Source organism: Megascapheus bottae, chromosome 13, assembly GCF_031878675.1.
Source record: "Megascapheus bottae isolate mThoBot1 chromosome 13, mThoBot2.hap1, whole genome shotgun sequence".
In the NCBI taxonomy this organism is placed as follows: Eukaryota; Metazoa; Chordata; class Mammalia; order Rodentia; family Geomyidae; genus Megascapheus; species Megascapheus bottae.
The window spans coordinates 7,220,555-7,240,721 of record NC_143521.1 but is presented as its reverse complement, the minus strand read 5'-3'; the positions used below and the strand labels follow the sequence as shown (position 1 = coordinate 7,240,721).

The 20,167-nt window shown below is 38.8% G+C and overlaps 1 protein-coding gene across 5 annotated transcripts in view; it reads right to left on the bottom strand.

The window, feature by feature from the left end:
• Nucleotides 1–15,456: 15,456 nt before the first annotated feature.
• The window catches only part of Abcg2 (ATP binding cassette subfamily G member 2 (JR blood group)), a 113,785-nt gene continuing 109,074 nt past the window's right edge, over nucleotides 15,457–20,167 (bottom strand). For all 5 annotated transcript variants that reach the window (XM_090343216.1, XM_090343217.1, XM_090343219.1 and 2 more), the window contains 3 exons: nucleotides 19,222–19,311; nucleotides 18,350–18,444; nucleotides 15,457–17,084 (listed from right to left, as the gene is read on the bottom strand). In XM_090343216.1, coding sequence (XP_090199342.1) covers nucleotides 16,937–17,084; nucleotides 18,350–18,444; nucleotides 19,222–19,311 — 333 coding nt within the window. In that variant the 3' untranslated portion in view covers nucleotides 15,457–16,936. The remainder of the gene's footprint in view (nucleotides 17,085–18,349; nucleotides 18,445–19,221; nucleotides 19,312–20,167) is intronic.

Sequence of the window (20,167 nt, the reverse complement as noted above, 5' to 3'; positions counted from 1 at the left end):
GCATCTATCCATGAGTAGCATTTATTCCCCCCAAATGATTACTGTAATTTAATATCTGTTATGATTTATACACATTTTTATAAAGTCAGGTAAGTTTTGATCACCTGTGGAATGTCCAATATTGTTGTCAAAAGAACTATCACTATGTCTTCCCAATATAGTTTTTAATCATAAAAGTGCAGCAATTGAGCATACCACATATATAATCATTGGCGTCCAGCCAACTACATTTGTAATAAAAGTGCTGTGAACACCCAGTTATAGAGGAAGAAACCACACAGGTGATTTATAGTGGTTTTTATTTTAGTACCAGAGAACTCAGTGGAAGTACCATGCCATGGCATCGATTATGTGGGAAACAGGTTGACCTGGAAGGAGCGAGATGGATTAGCAAGCTGAATGCAGGGACTCTTTGCAGGGATGTGGCAGGTCCACGTAGGCCTGCAGGGTTGGAGGCGTACAGGGAAGGGCTCACTTCCAGGCTGGCGGGGAGCAGAGGAGGATGGCATGGCAGGCGCCCAGGGTAGCTGTGGGAAAAGAGATTCTCCCAGCAGCTGTGGCCAAGGCTACAGAGTCCTCAGCCAAAACAAGAGCGTGCGCGACGAGGGCGCGTGCGTGTCCGCGTACTCTCCAGTTAACGCAAGTATCTCCAGTGCTTCCTGTGTGGCCACCGTGTGAGACACTGTTCTTGTGAGTTGTTTGTGGTTTCCATTCCTGTCCTCAAAGAGAGTAAATGCCAGTCGTGGAGACTCTGACATTTGTCCTGCACTGAGCTATGTATCCACACTTCCCTTATTTTAACCCCCCAGAGTCACCTGAGAAGGAAGTAGTAATACTGTGCCCTCAGTTGTAAATGAAACAAATGACATCCAAAAATCCTTACACATCTATTGTCACAGTACTAAAGAATAAGAGATTTTTTTAAAAAAATACAGCAACCTTCTCATTGTGTTTTATTATTATTGTTCATTCATCCCTTTGTGATTGAATAACGAATGTGGAGCCAGGAGCATGGCCTAGCGGTAGTATGTTTGCCTAGCATGCACAAAGCCCTAGGTTCAATTCCCTGGGACCACATGCTCAGAAAAAGCCGGAAGTGGTGCTGTGGCTCAAGTAGCAGAGCAGAAAGTGTCCAAGGACAGTGCTCAGGCCCTGACTTCAAACCCCAGGACTGGTAAAAAAAAAAAAATAACAAAATAAATAAGTAAATAATGAATGAATGATCATCATCTAGGAATAAATCTCAGGAGAATAGTTTGATTTCCTGTGTTGCTTCTGTACTATGCTGTAACTGTGTTGTAGATAACCTTTGTCCCCAGATCCTGCTATGAGGAAATGGTATGATTTCAAGGGTCTACAGGTGAAAATACAGGAAAAATACTAAACTGATCTGAATGATATGTTTCTTGGAATCCCAGAAAATGAAAAAGGAAATTGGAAAGGAAATCATTGCTCCTCTCCAGCAAGATATATTTTGTTTATTACTTACTAAGCTATATGGAAAACTGGGTCATGGAACCTATTTACTTGGCATGGAAAAGCTCACTTGCATAATATTAACCTTTCCCTTCCACTGTGAGGTGTATCAGTCTATCTCTCGATCATCTGTTAAGAATAAAGTATTCAGAGCTAGATTGTGCAGACTGAGAGGCTTCTCACACATACACATTTCTATGAAAGAAATGCCAGTGTCTAAAGCGGCCAGTAAGGTTGAAGAGATCCCACAGAGTGAAACTGCACAGACAAAATTCATCCAGTAGATGGCAGACTACTAACTCATACTCTCTCTTAGACCATCTACATTGCAAACAACTGAAGCTTTTGTTTCCTTAGCTTGAATTAGGTATGACCTCCTAAAACCCCAAAGACATTGCATTTTAAATACCACATCTCAATATTATATTGAAATTGTTTCCTTCATTTTCTCTTTCTTTGTCTAGCAACACTCAGAGGTCTGTAGCTTATATCCATCAAGCAGCCATCTGTCCTAAGCAATAATTTTAGGACAAAGTAGCAGAATCATTGAAAAAAGTTTATGTTCAAATAACATTATTTTCACTGAATGAAAATGGATTCGTTTATTCCACAAATATTCATGAGCACCTATTATGTACCTAGCTCTGCTCCAGGCACTGAAGATGCAGAACATACATTCAAACCTCTATCTTCCTAAAACTCATATTCTGCTGTGGAGAGAAGGGGCTCATGCACTAGAGAAAGGATTCCAGAGAAAATTAGGAGTAATAATTCACATGCTTATAAAATATTCTAGCTTTCTTCTCACTTCATTTGGGAAGAAAACTACCAATAAAATGTTCATGTAGCTGGGTACCAGTGGCTCATGCCCATAATCCTAGCTACTCAGGAAGCTGAGAGCTGAGGCTTGTGGTTCAAAGGCAGCCTGGGCATGAAAGTCCATGAGACTCTTATCACCCATTAAGCACTAGAAAACTGGAAGTGGTGCTGTGGCTCAAGTGGTAGAGTGGTAGCCTTGAACTGAAGAGCTCAGGGACAGCACCCAGGCCCAGAGTTCAAGCCCCACAACTGACCAAAAAAATTAATGTATTAATATAATAAAGTTACACAAATGAATGTCTATTGTTTATATAAATATTTGTTCTGTGCAGAATATAAACTGAATGGAGGGAACAGAAAAGGTCATATCACCTCCTCCAGCTCACCTATTGTTGACTCAGACTCTATACGAGGGCAAAGATACCATGGTATCTGTAGGTTTGGCCAATGGTGATGGGTGCAAGTCCAATCTAATCTAAGGTTGTGTGATCATGAGGTAAAAGAGTGAAACAAACAAGAAGGAAAACCTCAGCTTTCATGTTCCCATTCCTGCTATATCTTTCTCAGCTCAGTGATTGTCTGTGTTTGCTTGCATTTACCCATATGGGTAGCTCTGCCATCCCAGAAGACCAACCTCATTCTTTCCCCTTGTGAAGATTCCAATTTTCTTCCCCTATGTGTGTGTGTGTGTGTGTGTGTGTGTGTGTGTGTGTGTGTGTGTGTGTCGGTCACGGCAATTGAACTCGAGGGCCCGGGTGCTGTCCCTGAGCTCTTCAGCTCAAGGCTAGTGGTCTACCACTTGAGCCACAGTGCCACTTTCAGTTTTCTGGTAATTAATTGGAAATAAGAGTCTCACAATGTGTTTTTTTTACCCCGGCTGGCTTTGAACTACTATCCTCAGAGCTTAGCCCCCTGAGTAGTTACCATTACAGGAATGAGCCATTGGTGCCAGGCCTTTTCCTGATTTTTTTTGTGATACCAGCACTTTCATAGTATTTTTGTATTTACCATAGTGATTACATGCTCTTGGGGGCAAAATATTATTACTATACTCAAATACATCTAAGAGAAATAAAGAAGCCAGGTAAGCTGAGTGTATCTGAACAAATTCCTTAATTCATATGGTATGATTTGTTACTCATTTGGTGATGAGAGAAATAATGGATGGTTAGAAATTGGAGAACAGAAGAAAATCAGAAAAATAAAATAAAACAATAAAACAAAGAACTAAAAACAAGACCAAGAAAGCAAAGGGTTGAAAAATTCCTTACATGAGGTTGCAGAAAAATCAGAAGGCTTTCCCATCGCATCTGAGTTTGTCATTGAGTCATGGCTCTTTTGCATAACAGTGCAAAGTTGTACATGCACTCGCTAGATTTCTATTCCAGAGAAGGAAGTGGAAACAGTATGTCATTGATGTTTTAGGAGTAATGAGGATTATGTATTGATGTGTGACTGTGTGAATGCCACTCAGTATAATTATGATCTGCCCTAGAGTATACGTTAGTGAAGAAAAATAAACTAGTTATTTTTAAAGGAAGTTATATATTTCTAAAGCAATGAAGTAAAGGTATACTTTTATTCTTCCAACTAGTGACAGTAGCTATAAGAATTAACAAATAAAAAATCAAACCTATAGATAGCAGGTGGCTCATGCCCTATAATCCTAATTATCTAGTTACTCAGAAGACTGAGATCTGAGGATCATAGTTTGAAGCCAGCTGGCAAGAAAGCTGATGAGCTTCTTATCTTCAACTAATTGCTCAAAAAAAGGCCAGAAGTGGAACTGTAGCTCAAGTAGTAGAGAACCAGCCTTGAGCAAAAAAGCTCAGTTCAAGTCCTAGCATAGACACACACACACACACACACACACACACACACACACACACACATGCACACACATCAAACCCAAATAGACTCCTACAAACCAAAATACTTTCTCCAAATTTGAGCATCTGGCATGGTAGCAATACAGTTCCACAGTTTACCTCTATTTCTGTATTATTTGTTTTGCTTTGTTCTATGAAGGTAGAGTCTCAATCTATAGCCTATGCTGACCTGGAACTTCTGATCCTCCAGTCTTAGCATCCTGATGGCTAGGATTGCAGGTGTATGCCACTGTGCCCAACTACGTGTAGTATTTCTTGGTCTGTCATGTTCTGCATTTTTAATTCATTTTCTTTCTGTAACACAAACCACACAACATATGGAAGAGCCTGACTTTGCATTTGCAGCCAAAGCTGCTCACATTTTTTCTATCCAGTAAACTAGTGGATCCCCATAAAACATTCCTGTTACCAAGGATGAGGCTATGTCTCACAATACCTAAATTCTGGTCAGATCTGCCTCTGAAGTCTGATTAGCACAGGGAGTGAAATAGCTTCGTGAGTAAGGGAACTTGGTATCTTTAGTTCAAGTTTGGTACCACCACAAAAACAAAACAGAACCTAATTTTTTCAGAAAAAGTATTGAAAAGGCATATCTGTGTTAAATAAACTAAAAGTGTACTTTTGGTGATAATTTTTAATTTGACTTCCATTCAGTTTAACTTTCTTTTTAAACTTAACACTTGGAGATTCTTGGTCGGCAACCTGTATCTAGTATGTGCTATGAGTGAGTTCTAACAGAATAGCACGATCTTTATGTAAAGCCATTTCTTCAAATACCACTCTTGAATTCCTACCTTCAGGTTGCTTGGTCAGCTCGTTCCTACATTGCAAAAAAAAAAAAAAACAAAACAGGAAAGAGAGAAGTGTAGAGTCATGATTGCAACCAACCTCCAGAGTGCTGACATTTGTGTTCTAAAAAACACATGAGCATGTTCTAATTCTGACAAAAACCACCATATTTTGGTAATGTGGCAATTTTACTTGTGTTCTACAGTAATAGACAAGTTCTTTGAATAAATGAAAAATCCATAGAAAAGATGTTGGGTTCACATTTGCAAGTGTGCACTTCCAGGTGTACCACTGACTTTCCCACACCCCAACCCCCAACTTGTCTTCCTCTAAGATCCTTTTCCTCCCCTGCTCACTTCCAGCATGGGAAAACCCTGGACCTGCCCCTGTGTCAGAGTGGCCAGGAATGCCCAGGCTGACTTCAATCCAAGATCCTCAGATCTCAGCCTCCAGAGTAGCTAGGACTTACAGGCATGAACCTCTAGTGCTCTGTCTTCCCTTCCTTTAATTTATAGAGGTTTTCACATTCATCAACACTACTAACTCTGAAGTGAAAGCTGATTTAGAGTTCACTGGACCCAGAGGAAAGCTGAAGTAAAACTCAGATTTGTCAACAGGCAGGATAAGTTCCCAGTCAGTTGTCAGATTTTTTTTCTTACACAAAATGAACATCGTTGTAGTCAAACTCCAAGTCAATATTTGATTCACTGGAATTGTTTAAAATAGAGCACCTTGCTGTATTTTAGGAGTGATGCACACATTTATAGTCTGTGTATTATGGTTTATGGATATGCTGCTAGGTAAGACTCAATACCCTGGAACTCAATTCCCAAGAATTTTGGAGCTGAGAGCTTTCAGATGTTGCAAGATTTCCTCTAGTTGGCTCTCATTTTCAGATCCCCAATCCAAATGAAACTAGAGGATGGAGTACTTAAGTCAATTCCCATTTAAACGAAGAGCTAGTTTGAAAGAGAATATGTACAGCCATTTACTCTTTCCTCATGTACTCTTTCCTAGTGACCTCTTGGGCAATTGCAAATCAAAGGAAAGTCCTTGGATCTAGTCCTCAGACGGAGACCCTAACAACCCCACTGCAGACCTTTACTCACCAGAAGGGCAGGACAGGAAAGAGGGTCAGTTTTGTTCTTTTCAGGCTGATTTCTTTGGCTTAAAGAATGAAACTCATGCAACAACAAATAACCAGTTTGTTCCCTTCCGTCTGGCTGCTGGAATGTAGTAGCTGCTTGACTGTTTCTTTTTTCTATTGTTCAAGCCTTTGGACCAGGTTGCCTGTGAGTCATGAGGATACGGAAAACTTAGGTCCTTTGGATGGGACCTAAGATTCCTGTTATCCTGACTTCTGGATCTGAGTTGATTCCGTTCTAACACATCTCCAGTGTAGTTAGAATCTCTGTACAGTGCAGTGTCACTTCAAGTTCACTGTTACATACACAACATAGTTCAAATTTTTCTTCTTACAGTCTAATGTTGGGAGTCATAGTACAAAGTTCAAAATCGAATACTCAGCCTCTGAGTAGCTAGGATTACAGCCACCAGAGCCTTTCCAGGTCAATGTTTCAGGCTCACACATGCATCCTGCTCAGTGATCTAGCATTTCTGTTACCATACTTTTTTTTAAGATTTTATTACTGATTTTTACATCATATTTCAAATGTCATGTTTAACAAACAAGTATTCAAGAAGGGAATCTCTACATTCAATCATTGGAACATAGATTTTAGAACATAATTAAAATTAAGCTAAAGATTTGTATGCCACAGATACACATCAATCTATATAATGTAAATGTAACATTATGTTTATAGAGGACCATGTTTGTGTATTTTTGCCAGTCCTGGGCCTTGAACTCAGGGCCTGAGCACTGTCTTAGGGCTTGCTCAAGGCTACAGCTCTACCACTTGAGCTACAGCACCATTTCTGGCTTTTTTTCTATGTATGTGGTACTGAGGAATCAAACCCATGTCTTTGTGCCTGCTAGGCAAGCAAGCACTCTACCACTAGGCCAAACTCCCGCCCCTGTGACTACACTTTTGTGACCTACCATGAGGCCTTTAACAGCACAGTTCCAGTTTTGATGATCACAGTATATATTTGATGATTACAGTATGTCACTGTGATAAAACTAGGTACAAGCGCCACTGCTGCTTCTTCAGCCTACTAATTCTTACCAGTGGAAACATAAATGTCCTGCTCAGCAGCCTGTGACTGACCCTGTTTTCATCTCTTGTTGACTGGACATCTGCTGTGTTGGTTTCCCACAAGTAAAGCATATAAAATTTATTTATATAGTTCCCATAACAAATCCATGTGACATGTCACAAAAAAAGTGTTCCTGAACATAAATGAGACAGCAAAGATGAAAGCATGCAAATAATCAACAATAACAAAACAGTACCCATGGAAATAAAATGATGTTAAGGTCATGGATTGGTAGAAGTAATAGCTGACCTTGGAAATGTTGACATTTCTCCATTTGAGAGAGCCAGGTAAATAGCCAAACAAGTCAGTGAAAGCCAATTTAGCAATATAAGAAACCAGGTTTTACACCCCAGACCCAAAGCCCAGGATTCCCAAGTGAGGGCATATGACTGGGCAGAGAAAGGAGACGGATTACATGATATCCACATGAAGATACTCTTTAGTACATCTTCAGCCCATCTTCAAAGGTACAGACATTGGCTTTAGGTTAAACAGGGAGAATTGGGGGTAGGGGATGTTAAAGGGGGTGCTCCAGGGAAGCATTTCCTAAGTTCCAGGTCCAACCTCATTGACCATCAGCTCAGTCTCTGTTTCTGGAAGAGTTCCAGAGTTGTCAGCTTGATTATTGGAACCAAATGGGTGCTGTTTGCTTTAAGATGATAAGCAAACACTGTCTGAGGGGCAGTTGGCCTTCCAGACAAGAGGACTATCAATGAATCTGGACTTTTTTTCTGCAAACAGGTGATTGCAAAAGGATTGCAGGAGAGGATATCTAGTAGACTCTTACTAAATTTACAGAACACAGTAAAAACATCCTTTAAATTACCTTTTACAAAGAGTCTATGGTTGGCAGATTGTCATACTCTTTTCCTTTTCTTTCTTTGGTGTTTTGTTTTTGTTTTTGCCTGTCCTAGGGCTTGAACTCAGGGCCTAGACACGGTCCTTGAGCTTTCTCAAGACTGGCACTCTATCATTTGAGTCACAGCACCACTTCCAGCTTTTGCTGCATATGTGGTATCAAGGAGTTGAACCCAGGGCTTCATGCATGCTAGAAAGCACTCTACTCTAGGCCACACTCTTAACCCCCCTTTCTTTTAATTGCCTTTCTTTTGTACATTCATTATTGTGAATTATCTCTAAGAAGACTTCTTTTAATATAAAATATATTTTGCTGGTGTCACTTGCCCCCAAGATACCCTCATTCCATTTTCTTCTCTTTTTTTCTTTTTGTTTTCTTTTCTTTTCTTTTTTTTTTTTGTTGCTAGTCGTGGGGCTTGAACTCAGGACCTGACCACTGTTCTTGGCCTTTTCTCAGGGCTAGCACTCTGCCACTTGAGTCACAGAACCACTTCCAGCTTTTTCTATGTATGTGGTACTGAAGAATCGAACCCAGGTCTTTGTGCATGCTAGGCAAGTACTCTACCACTAGGCCAAACTCCCAGCCCTCTTCTCCTTTTTTATTTTAATTTTTTAAACATTTTTATTATCTTTAAGTAGTTATCCAAAGGAGCTGCCATACAAAAAAGCAGTTTATGAATACAGTGCCTTTTGCTCAATGTCATCCAACTCAACATTCTTATCTACCACACCCAACTCACCCCTTCCCTCACTTTTTAAAATTTTGTTTCTATTTAACTTTAATATATTAAAATGCTTGCCATTTAACAAAGCAATTTATGTATACATTCATCTTTTTTATTGTATTTTATTGTCAGGGTAATGTATACAGGGGTTATAGTTACATTCATCAGGTAGTGGGTGCATTACTTCTTGAACCTTGATACCCCTTCTCTGGTTTCTGTCCCCCTTCCCCTCCCCACACCCCTCTCTACAATTCATCTTGATCTGTGAAATCTCTTGACACTAAAACATTCTGTGAATGTATATGTTAACATTAAATACTGCGTTCTAATCGTGCTTTAATTCCTTCCTTCTTCCTTCCTTCTTTCCTTCCTGCCTTCCTTCCTTCCTTCTCTCCTCCTTTTCTTTGATTTTTTTCTTCCTTCCCTCTTTCTCCACCTCCTTCTTCTAATCATATTTAGCACTCACTATCTTCTTTCTCATCTGTCTTACCCATTTTTTTTGCCATGACCCCTTTCTTTCATTTCCTTTATCTTTATCTACATTCCACATATGAGACTAAATATCTTATTTGACTCTCTTTTTTATTTTATTTTTATTATTTATTTATTTATTTAGTTATTTATTTATTTATTTATTTATTTTGCCGGTCCTGGGCTTGAGCTCAGGGCCTCAGCACTGTCCTTGGACTTTCTCAAGGCCACAGCTCTACCACTTGAGCCTCAGCACCACTTCTTGTTTTTTTCTATGTATGTCGCATGGAGGGAATTGAACCTGAGTCTTCATGCATGCTAGGTAAGCACTCTACCACTAGGCCAAACTCCCGGCCCCTTATTTGACCCTCTTAGACCCTCTTAATGATAATTTCTAATTCTACCCTGTGTGTGTGTGTGTGTGTGTGTGTGTGTGTGTGTGTGTGTGTGTGTGTAATGACAGTTCCTTCTCTTGTGTTGAATGATATTCTACTTTGACAACATACCATATTTCCTTTGCTGTTCATCCATTGTCAGTTACCTAGCCCAATTCCAGAACCTGTCTAATATGAATTGCTCCACAACAAACATAGATATACTATCCTACTTTACACTTTGATTCCTTCAGGCATATAACTAGACGAGGTATAGGTTTTGTATTATCAGTTATCTGAGCTATTACTGGGGTTTTAGCTTGGGGCCTGTACTCTTATTTAGCTTTTTTGCTCAAGGTTGGTGTGAGACTCCTTTCTCTTGCTGCCATTAGTGTTTTATCACTCTGTATTTACACTATGTTTGTAGGTGCATCTCTGAGGCTATCCCACTGTAATTTTTCTTCTTTTGAACTACTTGTTCAGAAGAACTTCTGCACTGCTCGGGAAAGAGCAAACCTAGGATATAATTAAACTAACATATGGTCCATTCTAACACAGCCCAACCCTAAGAAGGCAAGAACATCTCACTAAAATAGTGACATTAAGTATAAGATCTATATTTGATTCTACATCACCTGAATACTGCACTGTGAACCTGGCAAATGGAGTAAACCCTAATGTATTTGATCACCTAGGAAAATAGAAAGAATCATGGTAAAAATTATCTTGAAAAGATAAGCTATTTCTACTTAAAAATCATAGTGAAAAGCTATCAGGTATCTTGGAAAACAAAATTTCTTTGAAAAATTCCTTCAATCCAAGTGCCATGAACTTCAACCCTAGAGAGATGCACTGAACACTCAGAGTTACTGATATTAACATCTGTGCTTTTTTATTTAAAGATTTTGTTCATATTAATACTGTTTTTTTACATCATATGTCAAATGTCAAGTTTAACAAACAAGTATTCAAGCATGGAATCTTTATGTGCCTTCCCTGGCATAAATCTAAGAACAAAATTAAAATTAAGGAGCTAGGGGTTTGGCTTAGTGGTAGAGTTCTTGACTAGCATACACGAAGACCCAGGTTTGACTCCTCGGCACCCCACATACATAGAAAAAGCTGGAAGTGGTGCTGTGGCTTAAGTAGTAGAGTGCCAGCCTTGAGAAAGCCCAAGGACAGTGCTCAGGCCCTGAGCTTAAGCCCCAGGACTGGCAAAAAAAAATTAAGCTGAGACTTTATATCCCATAGACACACATCAATGTCTATAGTATATATATTATAAATTAATATGTTATATAGTTATAGTTATATCTCCAAGTTCATGTCAATGGCCTTGAGTACCTGAGTATTGAGTCACTGCTCTTGTATTGTTTGGATCTAATATCCACATGTCAAGGAGACCATGTGCTTTTTGTTCCTTTGGTCTTGGCTTATCTCACTCAACATGATTTGCTCTAGTTCCATCTGCTTCCCAGTGAATGCCATTATCTTGTCGGTTGGCTATGTAGAATTCCATTGTGTGTGTATGTGTGTGTGTGTGTGTGTGTTTGTGTGCGTCACATTTTCTGTATCCATTCATCTGCAGTAGGGCATCTGGGTTGTTTCCATCACTTGGCTATAGTGAATAGTGCAGAGATGAACATGGCTATGCACGTGTCCTTATCATATCCTGGGTTATGATGCTCAGGGTAGATGCTGGGTGGTAGGGAAGGTATATTTTTAGTTTTTTGAGGAACCTTCAAACTGCCTTCCAGAGTGGTTGTACTAGTTTACATCTGTGTTATTTTTTTTTTTAATCTTGATCAATCTCTTACTCATCAAATAATCTGGATGTTCCACTGGATTGAATGTGCAATTGAGGGTACAAAAACATTATGAGTTTGCATGATGTTTTGTCTACTTTCCTCAAGCCTTGACTTTAAACTTAACAAAACAAACTATATGCAATGAAGCAAACAAAAGAACCACGTACAATGAAAGTTTCAAGTGATTTATTTTATTCTATTCCATTCTCTAAGTGCAAAACAGATTTCTTTTTCATCAGATCAAAGTATAAAACTTGAAACATTTAAAAGTAATCTTTTGAAGCTCATACTGAGTTCAAAATAAAAATGTTTATCAAGGCCTCGAGGGCACATTTTATCTGAATCACTTCCTTTGAAGATGACTAGGCAAAACTTACTGTTTCTTAGTAAACAGTAAGTCTCTTAGTCAATAACTATTATGTTTCTTAGTCAATGACTGGTTTTTTTTTTGCCATGAATGCTTTCTATGCATATAGTAACTCTGAACTGCAATGGATTTTATGCTTCTTATATACCAGCCCCAATCAAGGTCTTTTATCTCCCTCTGCCATATTTTGCTTTCTATTTCCTTCACAAGGGCTCATTCTTAGAATTTTGCATATGAAGAAAAATGGGTCTTGTGTATGAACTTAAATAAGTGAATTTATAAGTTAACAGAAATTGTATTAATCAACCAGTATTTTCTTCTTTACAGCATGTTATTAAGGTGGGTTTGTACTATGTCATGTAACTATAATAAGCTATTCTGATTATTGAGTTATTTTCTTACATCTAGCCAACATAATTTGCTTATCCTAACTATTGTAAATAATTGTCTCCAGTCTCCAATTTCTCCATCTTAAAATCCTTGTACGTAACCTAACTCCTTTATTGGCTTTACCTGGATTCACCTATGAATCATACAAAAGGGTCAGTATTGAAACACAGTTGTAAAAATGTTTTTACTCATGACTGTCAACTTGCCTTCCGAAATAAATTCCCCTCTACAACTTTCTATATGTAAGGTTTTAGCCTAACCTAAGTAGAATGGCTATAACCCAGCTTCCTAATGGAATAGATTTAAAGTGAGAACTTACTCATTCTGTTTTGCATTTCTCTGATTCCTAATAAGGTGGAAAACATTCTTGTGTAAATTGTCCAGCTCCCAAGTTTCCCTTTTTAAAGGGAAACTTTAACTTTTAATTACTTAAACTTAGCTATTTAACAGCTTCAACTTTTTAAACGTTTAACTTTTTAAACTTTTATGTTTTGATTTAATGGCTAACATGCTTCTGTTCACTATTTCTCAACTGGGCTAAGGTAATCTTTGTAGATGAGTAAAAATTTCATGTATAGTTTAAATATTAATCCATTTTAAACTGTTAATACAATGAATATTTCAATATCTCCTTCAATTTTACATAAAGAAGTCTCACTTTTTTTTTTTACCTCATTGGGTTTTGTGTGTGCCAGTCCTGGAGCTTAACCTCGGGATCTGTGCCCTTTCCCTGAGCTTTGGGGCTAAAGCTACCACTCTAGCACTTAAGACATAGCTCCCCGGGGGGGGGGGGCGGTGGGGAGAGGGTAAAGGGTACCAAGACATATGAAAGGGTATCAATGTATGTGAATTAATGCACCTTCTATATGGCAAATATCATATAACCCTTTTATTAATTACAATAAAAAATATAAAAAAAAAAACAAAAAAAAAGACATAGCTCCCCTTCTGGCTTTTGTAGGAAGGTATTTAATTGGATATGAGTCTCACGAAATTTTTAGCTCTGACTGGCTTTGAACAGAGATTCTCAGATCTCAACTTCCTGAGTATCTAGAATTACAGACCTGAGTCATCAGTGCCCACTGGATTTGGGGGTCTTGAAGGGATATTTATAAAATCACAAAATTCTTGTTTACTACACTTAATACTTTTGCATCTTTAATTCAGTAGATTAAGAGTAAATTTATATGAAGTTCTTGAGTATTTGTGCTAGTATAAGCCAGTTTTCTAACCCTATTAAAGAAGTCATTTTTACTTATTAGTTCATGATGTCAGTGAAATAGTTCAATTTCACATATGTGTGTGTGTCTGGGTTTGCATTCTTAATCCTCATGTCAATACATTTTTAAATCACAACAATTTTATCATGTCTTATCAACATTTGTTCATATATAGTATGACAACTCATTTTCATATGTTTTTATTTTCTCACATCACTGGTTTTTGCCAGTCCTGGGCTTGAGCTGAGAGCCTGAGCACTGTCCTTGGACTTTCTCAAGGTTAAAGCTCTACCACTTGAGCCTTGGAACCAATTACAGCCTTTTCTATGTGTGCAGTACTGAGGAATCAAACCCAGGCCTTTGTGCATGCTAGGCAAGTATTCTACCACTAGGCCAAACTCCTGGCCCCAACTAAGGTATTTTTGATGTACTTTTGCTTTCCAGAAAATTTTAGAACAAGTTTGCTAAGTTTCTAAAGGGAAGAAAAGGAAAAAGTCCCACTTAAGTTTAACTAGGAAGTACATTTTGTCTTATTGGCTTGGAAAGAGCTGACATCTTTATAGTACTCAAAGCTGGACAACTCTCCATTTATTCATCTTTCCTTTATGTGCATTAAAATTTCTTAACGATATTTCATGCCCCTACTAGTGCATTATTTTGTTGAGACAACACAATCTTGGGATTCTCTGCCTGCCTTCCTCCCTCCCTCCCTCCCTCCCTCCCTCCCTCCCTCCCTCCCTCCCTCCTTCCTTCCCTTCCTTCCCTTCCTTCTTGTTTCTTTTGTCAGTCCTGAGTCTTGAACTCAGGGTCTGGGCACTGTCCTTGGGCTTTCTCAAGGCCAGCACTCTACCACTTGAGCCACAGCACAATGTCTGGCCTTTTCTGTGTATGTGGTAAGGAATCGAACCCAGGGCTTCATATATGGTAGGCAGGCACTATACCACTAGGTGGTGCTCCCAGCCTCTCACTGTATTTCTTAATTGAATATTTTACTTTGTTTCTATTTGTTTCCCTGAAAGACACACCAAGACAAGGACTCACTAAGATGTTTTACTTGGGAACTATATTAGGAAACTAAAGAAATAGGGACAGGAAAGGACACACCAGGATTCAGGTTGTTGCTGAAGTTGTCACTGCAGGCAGCAGGCTCAGGTCCTCCTTGGAATGTCTTCCTTGGCATGTTATCCTCTGCCTCCACAGATCTGAACTGATTGTTGATTGGTCAGGTTTCCATGAGGGGCAGGATCCTACTGAGAGCTCAACATTAGGCCTGCTGACAGCTCAAACAAGCATTAGCAGTGGCTGTTAAAGCCTCTGTGATAGCTGAACTGTGAAGACCCATTAATAACCTCCTACCTCATCACGTTGGTGATTCTGTTCTGAAATCCCAGAGAAGCACTGGAGAAACCAAAAGGCACTTTTCAAGTGGGTGAAGATGCTAGGTATGTTAAAAAGCCTTCAAATCTAAAGATTGGGAAGGATGACTTCAAAAACTCTCAAGAGAGAGGAGGGGTGTTTGTTTTCAATGTTGCTTTCCTAATTCTTGATTTTTCTTTCCTTTCACCCCTCTTCTCCAATACACCAAGGATTCTTCCATGGTCTAACAACACATAAAGAACAATGGGACTATAAAGAGCAACTAGTATTTCATCTTCAACCATTATTCCTATGGTTTATTTTAAGCCACAATATTTGGTCTTCTCCATTGTACAGATTATTTCTAATAGCCAAAAAAAGTTAAAAAGAGATTTATACATATTCTATAAAAATATATACATAGTCTTTGCTTTTCTTGTGCCAGTACCAGAATTTGAACTCAGAGCCTCACTTTCTTTCTCACTTCTTTATTTGTGCAGCTGCTACTCTACCATTTGAAAGAGGTTTTCAACCCACATGTATTCATGTTCTTAAGAAAAAATTCTACAAGCTAACAGTTTGTTTATTTACCCTACAGAAAATAACTTCGCAATTTCAATTTAAAAATAGATAAGATAGTAAGTTTATGTTATTTATTAACAAAATTCAATTAAAATACATGAAAGGTGATTAATATACAAAGGGAAGGTAATACAAAAGAGTACATTTGGAAGCTAGTTTACAAATTTTAAAAATAGGCAGTACAATTTCTGGCTATTTTGTTTGGAATTTGATATATAAAGTACAGATATATTGTTCTGTGTACAACAAATATGTATGAAGGAAACTGAGTAAAAGTAGCTACATTAATACTCAAAATAACAAACTTATGACACCAGAATAATGTTGCAATAATCTGACAATGATCCACTAACAGGTGGATCATTCATGATACATCAAAACAAAGTTCTGATGATTGCCCAAGCTCTTTAATTTCTGACAGTATTTGGTCTTAAAGGATATAATAGTATTGGGGCTGGGAATATGGCTTAGTGGTAACAGTGCTTGCCTAGCATGCATGAGCCCTGGGTTTAATTCCTCAGTACCACATAAGCAGAACAAGCTAGAAGTGGCTCTGTGGCTCAAGTGGTAGAGTACTAGCCTTGAGAAAATGAAACTTAGGGACAGTGCCCAGGTTTTGATTTCAAGCCCCAGGACTGGCAAAAAATAAAATAAAAGATGGAGTAGGAAATGTAGCTGTGACTCCAGTGGTAGAGAGGGAGCCTTGAGCAAAAGCTCAGTACAGCCCACAAGCCCTGAGGTCAAGCCCCAAGACTGCTATACACAAAAAAAGAATGGAGAAATATGTTCTTCTGAAGGGGAGCCTCGTAAAAAAAAAAGGAAAAGAAAAGAAAAAGAAAGTTAATGGAAACTTGATGGACTATGAACTGAATAAATAACAATAAACAATATCCCATTCATGTTTTTGCTTTAACCAATGGATCTTAGAATATACAATATCAATAGTAAGGAAATCTGAACAAAGGACACATGGATCTCTCTTACTAACTTTGCAGCTTTTCTGTGGATTTATAGTACCTGAAAATTAAAAATATTTAAAAACTGAGAGGGAGACAAGTACGTGCCCCTGTACCTAAATCCATGAAACTGAGCTGAATTGATTCTCTGATAATAGCAAGAGAGGGGAAGTCACAGGGGTCCATTAAGTAATAGTTCATAAAGTCAAAAGAAGCAGTGATTAGAGTGGTGCAGATCTATTTCTGAACTGTTGGGGAGGGGTGGTACATAGGTGTCTTTATTTTATGGAAATTTGCCAAACCATACTTCATGCTATATTGTCCTCACCTAAGAAAGGAAGTGTATACCGATATAAACTTCCCTATTGTGGCAAAGATTAGGACAAAGATGAAAATAAGTTGTACAAGTATATGAGGGAAGCTGGTAGAGATAAAAATAAATTATTAAACTATAGGATATTTATATGTATAATTGTCATGATGTATATTATGGTTCTGTTAAAGTCATTTTGCTGAACCACAGTGTAATGGTAGCCGAACAGAAGATTCCAACAAAAATACTTCATCAGATACTTACAATAAATCAAAGTAATCTTTTTTTTTAATATGAGGGAGCTTTATAGACATTAAAAGTATTTAAGAATATTTTTTAAGAAATAATAACTTTAGATACGCAATTGTGAGGAAGATAATCATCATGCAAGCCAATGCCAAGTGATTTCTCCATAAACCCCACGGTGAGAGTTCGATGCCCTGATTGATCAAGTACTCTTCGCCAGTGCATCTGAAAATCATCACAAAAAGAAGAGAACTCATTCCCAACATCTCTGTCAAGTGTTACCCTCCATAGTCCTTTGTTAAAGAACATTATTGGTGAACCAAATCATTAATAATCATCCCTTTGTCATAGGTAACAGCGAGTTTTACAATTTGCATCTAAGTAGTTTAACTTCCTTTATTTCCAAATCTCTAATGCTGGCCTCTTCTGAGGGCAGAAGCATGTGTGAAGTGACTTTTCACTCACTCCTGCTGGGGAAAGCATCAGCTTTAAGCTGTGATGACTGGGGCCCTCCACTAAGATCATGTGGGCTCTTGGCGGTTCTGTTCACCCACAAGACAACCATCCAAAGAACGCAGGCTACATTGGACACTAGGCAGAGGGAGCAAGGCTTCCTGATGCAGGCACATTCTGTCAGCTCTTGCCCCAAGACTGCAATGGATATGGAAGACACTCAGTCAACTACAGACTATCACCAGCAGCCCAGGAATTATACCCTGGTCAATAGACGATAGGGTAGCACTGTCAAAGGTAGAAAAGCACCTAATAATAAATATCGGGTGCAGCCATAATTGGTGCCTGCTTCCTTCCTGGGTATCACTTGGGAGTAAGCAGCTTCAAGGACAGCCATGCTTTAGAAGTCATTTTCTGATCCTTTTCAAGAGAGAGTTTATGGGAATATGAGGCCAGTGGGGGCTGCTCTTTGTCTGATTCCACTTTTCTTGTCAACTTCCTCCTGACCAGGAGGCTAGCAAGGAATCTCCTTTACAGACACTTTATCCAGATCAAATCAACCGGCATGGCCTAAGGCTGATGCTCTACCATTTGAATCACAGGTCCACCACTGTTTCTTTGTTGGGTAACTGAAGATAAGAGTCTCAGACTTCAACTGCTTGAGCTGGTTTTGAATCCACATCTTGAGATCTCAACCTCCTGAGTAACTAGGATAAATGAACCACCTGCACCAAGCTGAATATGATTTCTCACACAGACACACAGACAGACACACACACACACACACACACAGACACAGACACACACACACACACACACACACACAGGTGTTCAAAAAATCTTTCCAAAATCCCCAATCAAATAACTCAGGAAAATTTTCCCATATTAAACACAAGTCTGACTAACAGAACACAGGAGTGAGTGAGTTCACATGCATTACTGCACAATTACCTTTATAGGTAGAAAAACAAAAATGGCCTTTCTATATCGCTCCATGACAAGTAACAACCCCATCAAGGTATGGAATGCATACTTACATCATATACTCATTACTACACGTGCTGTTGTTCTGGGTTGTATTTATTAGTCCTGGACAGAAATTTAGTCCCATAAATTCATTATGTTGCAAAGCCTGTAACACAAAATGGACCAGGGAAAGGTCAATAATTTGAACATCCCCCAAATTTCCAAAGAATATTCTCCAGTTTGACCTTGTTATTTCTATAAACATACCAACTTTCACACTTACTATCTGTGCCTCAGCAGACCAGCGAGGGTTATTTTCCTTAGCAATTCAGAAGCCCAGAGTTAGAAGATTTCTTACACTGACCAAGAGGAGAGGCTAGATCTGTACAAAGTTCACTTCTTCCACCTAACGTATTATATATTCCCATAAACACTAAAAATGAGATGGTGCTGTATATTGTTGACTTAAGGCAACGATTTTTACATGTTTGGTTCCAACAAACATAGCTATAATTATGAGAGTTCTAGAAATTCAGTGAATTGTATAAAGATATAGTTTTCTTTGGAGGTGACTAACTTTCAAAAGCCTTGTTTTTATTCTAAATTCTTTTCTGATAAAAAATGGTATCATGCTCTCATTTACTTCCCTTTGACTAGAAACACAATAATATGCTTTTCATTAATCAGTCTTTCTCATTTACTATGAAATTTCTCTTCATCCCCCCCACAAACAACACTGTAACCAAGGAAAACTCCATGTGCACCCCCGCCCTGACCTTGTGCTAACATAACAGCTCAAAGGAAATTCTCTTCCATTCCTCCAGAAAGGAGATCACTGGATGAGAGACAGTCACACTCATGGCAGGGAAAATGATACAGCTAGGCTTTAGTCTGGATGTTCCCAGAATGGAATCCCTGTCCCAGGGCCATGGGGTCCACTTACCGTAAAGCCATATCGAGGAATGCTGAAGTACTGAAGCCATGACAGCCAAGATGCAATGGTTCTGAGATTCACCAAGAGACCAGAAAAAATCTACGAAAGTAAAAAGTACGTGTTAGAACCAGTCCAACGATGGCATGGAAATCCCAAACAAGACCCACTTCAATAACCCTGTATGCAGAAAGGTTCACACGCATGTGTTCAGTACATGCATGATGGTGGCATGCATGTAATCCAGTCACTCAGCAGACTGAAACAGGAAGATCATGAGTACAAATCCAGACTGGGCTACATTGAAACATACTGTCTAAAAGAAAAAGAAAAACTTGGGGCCGGGAGTTTGGCCTAGTGGTTAAAGTGCTTGCCTAGCATGCATGAAGACCCGGGTTCGATTCCTCGGTACGACATACATAGAAAAAAGCCAGAAATGGTGCTGAGGCTCAAGGGGTAGAGCTCTAGCCTTGAGAAAGTCCAAGGACAGCGCTCAGACCCTGAGCTCAAGCCCAGGACTGGCAAAAAAAAAAAAAAAAAAAGAAAAAGTATTCCACATCCTTTAAAAAAAATCTGCTAGTGTTAACTGTCAGAAACTCCAATTATTCTTTTTTTTGTGCCAGTATAGGGCCTTGGACTCAGGGCCTGAGTGTGGTCCCTTGGCATTTTCCCTCAAATGCTGCCTATCATTTGAATCACTTCTGGGCTTTTTTTTTTTTTTTCTGGTTAGCTAGAAATAAAAGTCTCAGGGACTTTCTTGTTCAGGCTGGCTTTGAACAGCAGTCTTCAATCTCAGCCTCTTGAGTAGCTAAATTATGAGCCACCAGTGCCCAGCTTTTCAAATTATTCCAATCATTCTTCATTGCAGATGCATACTTCTGTGTAGCTAGAGCTGTTTATGGTTTCAAAGGACATTTACCTATAATCTAAATCATATATTCCAGTTATTTAGGAGATC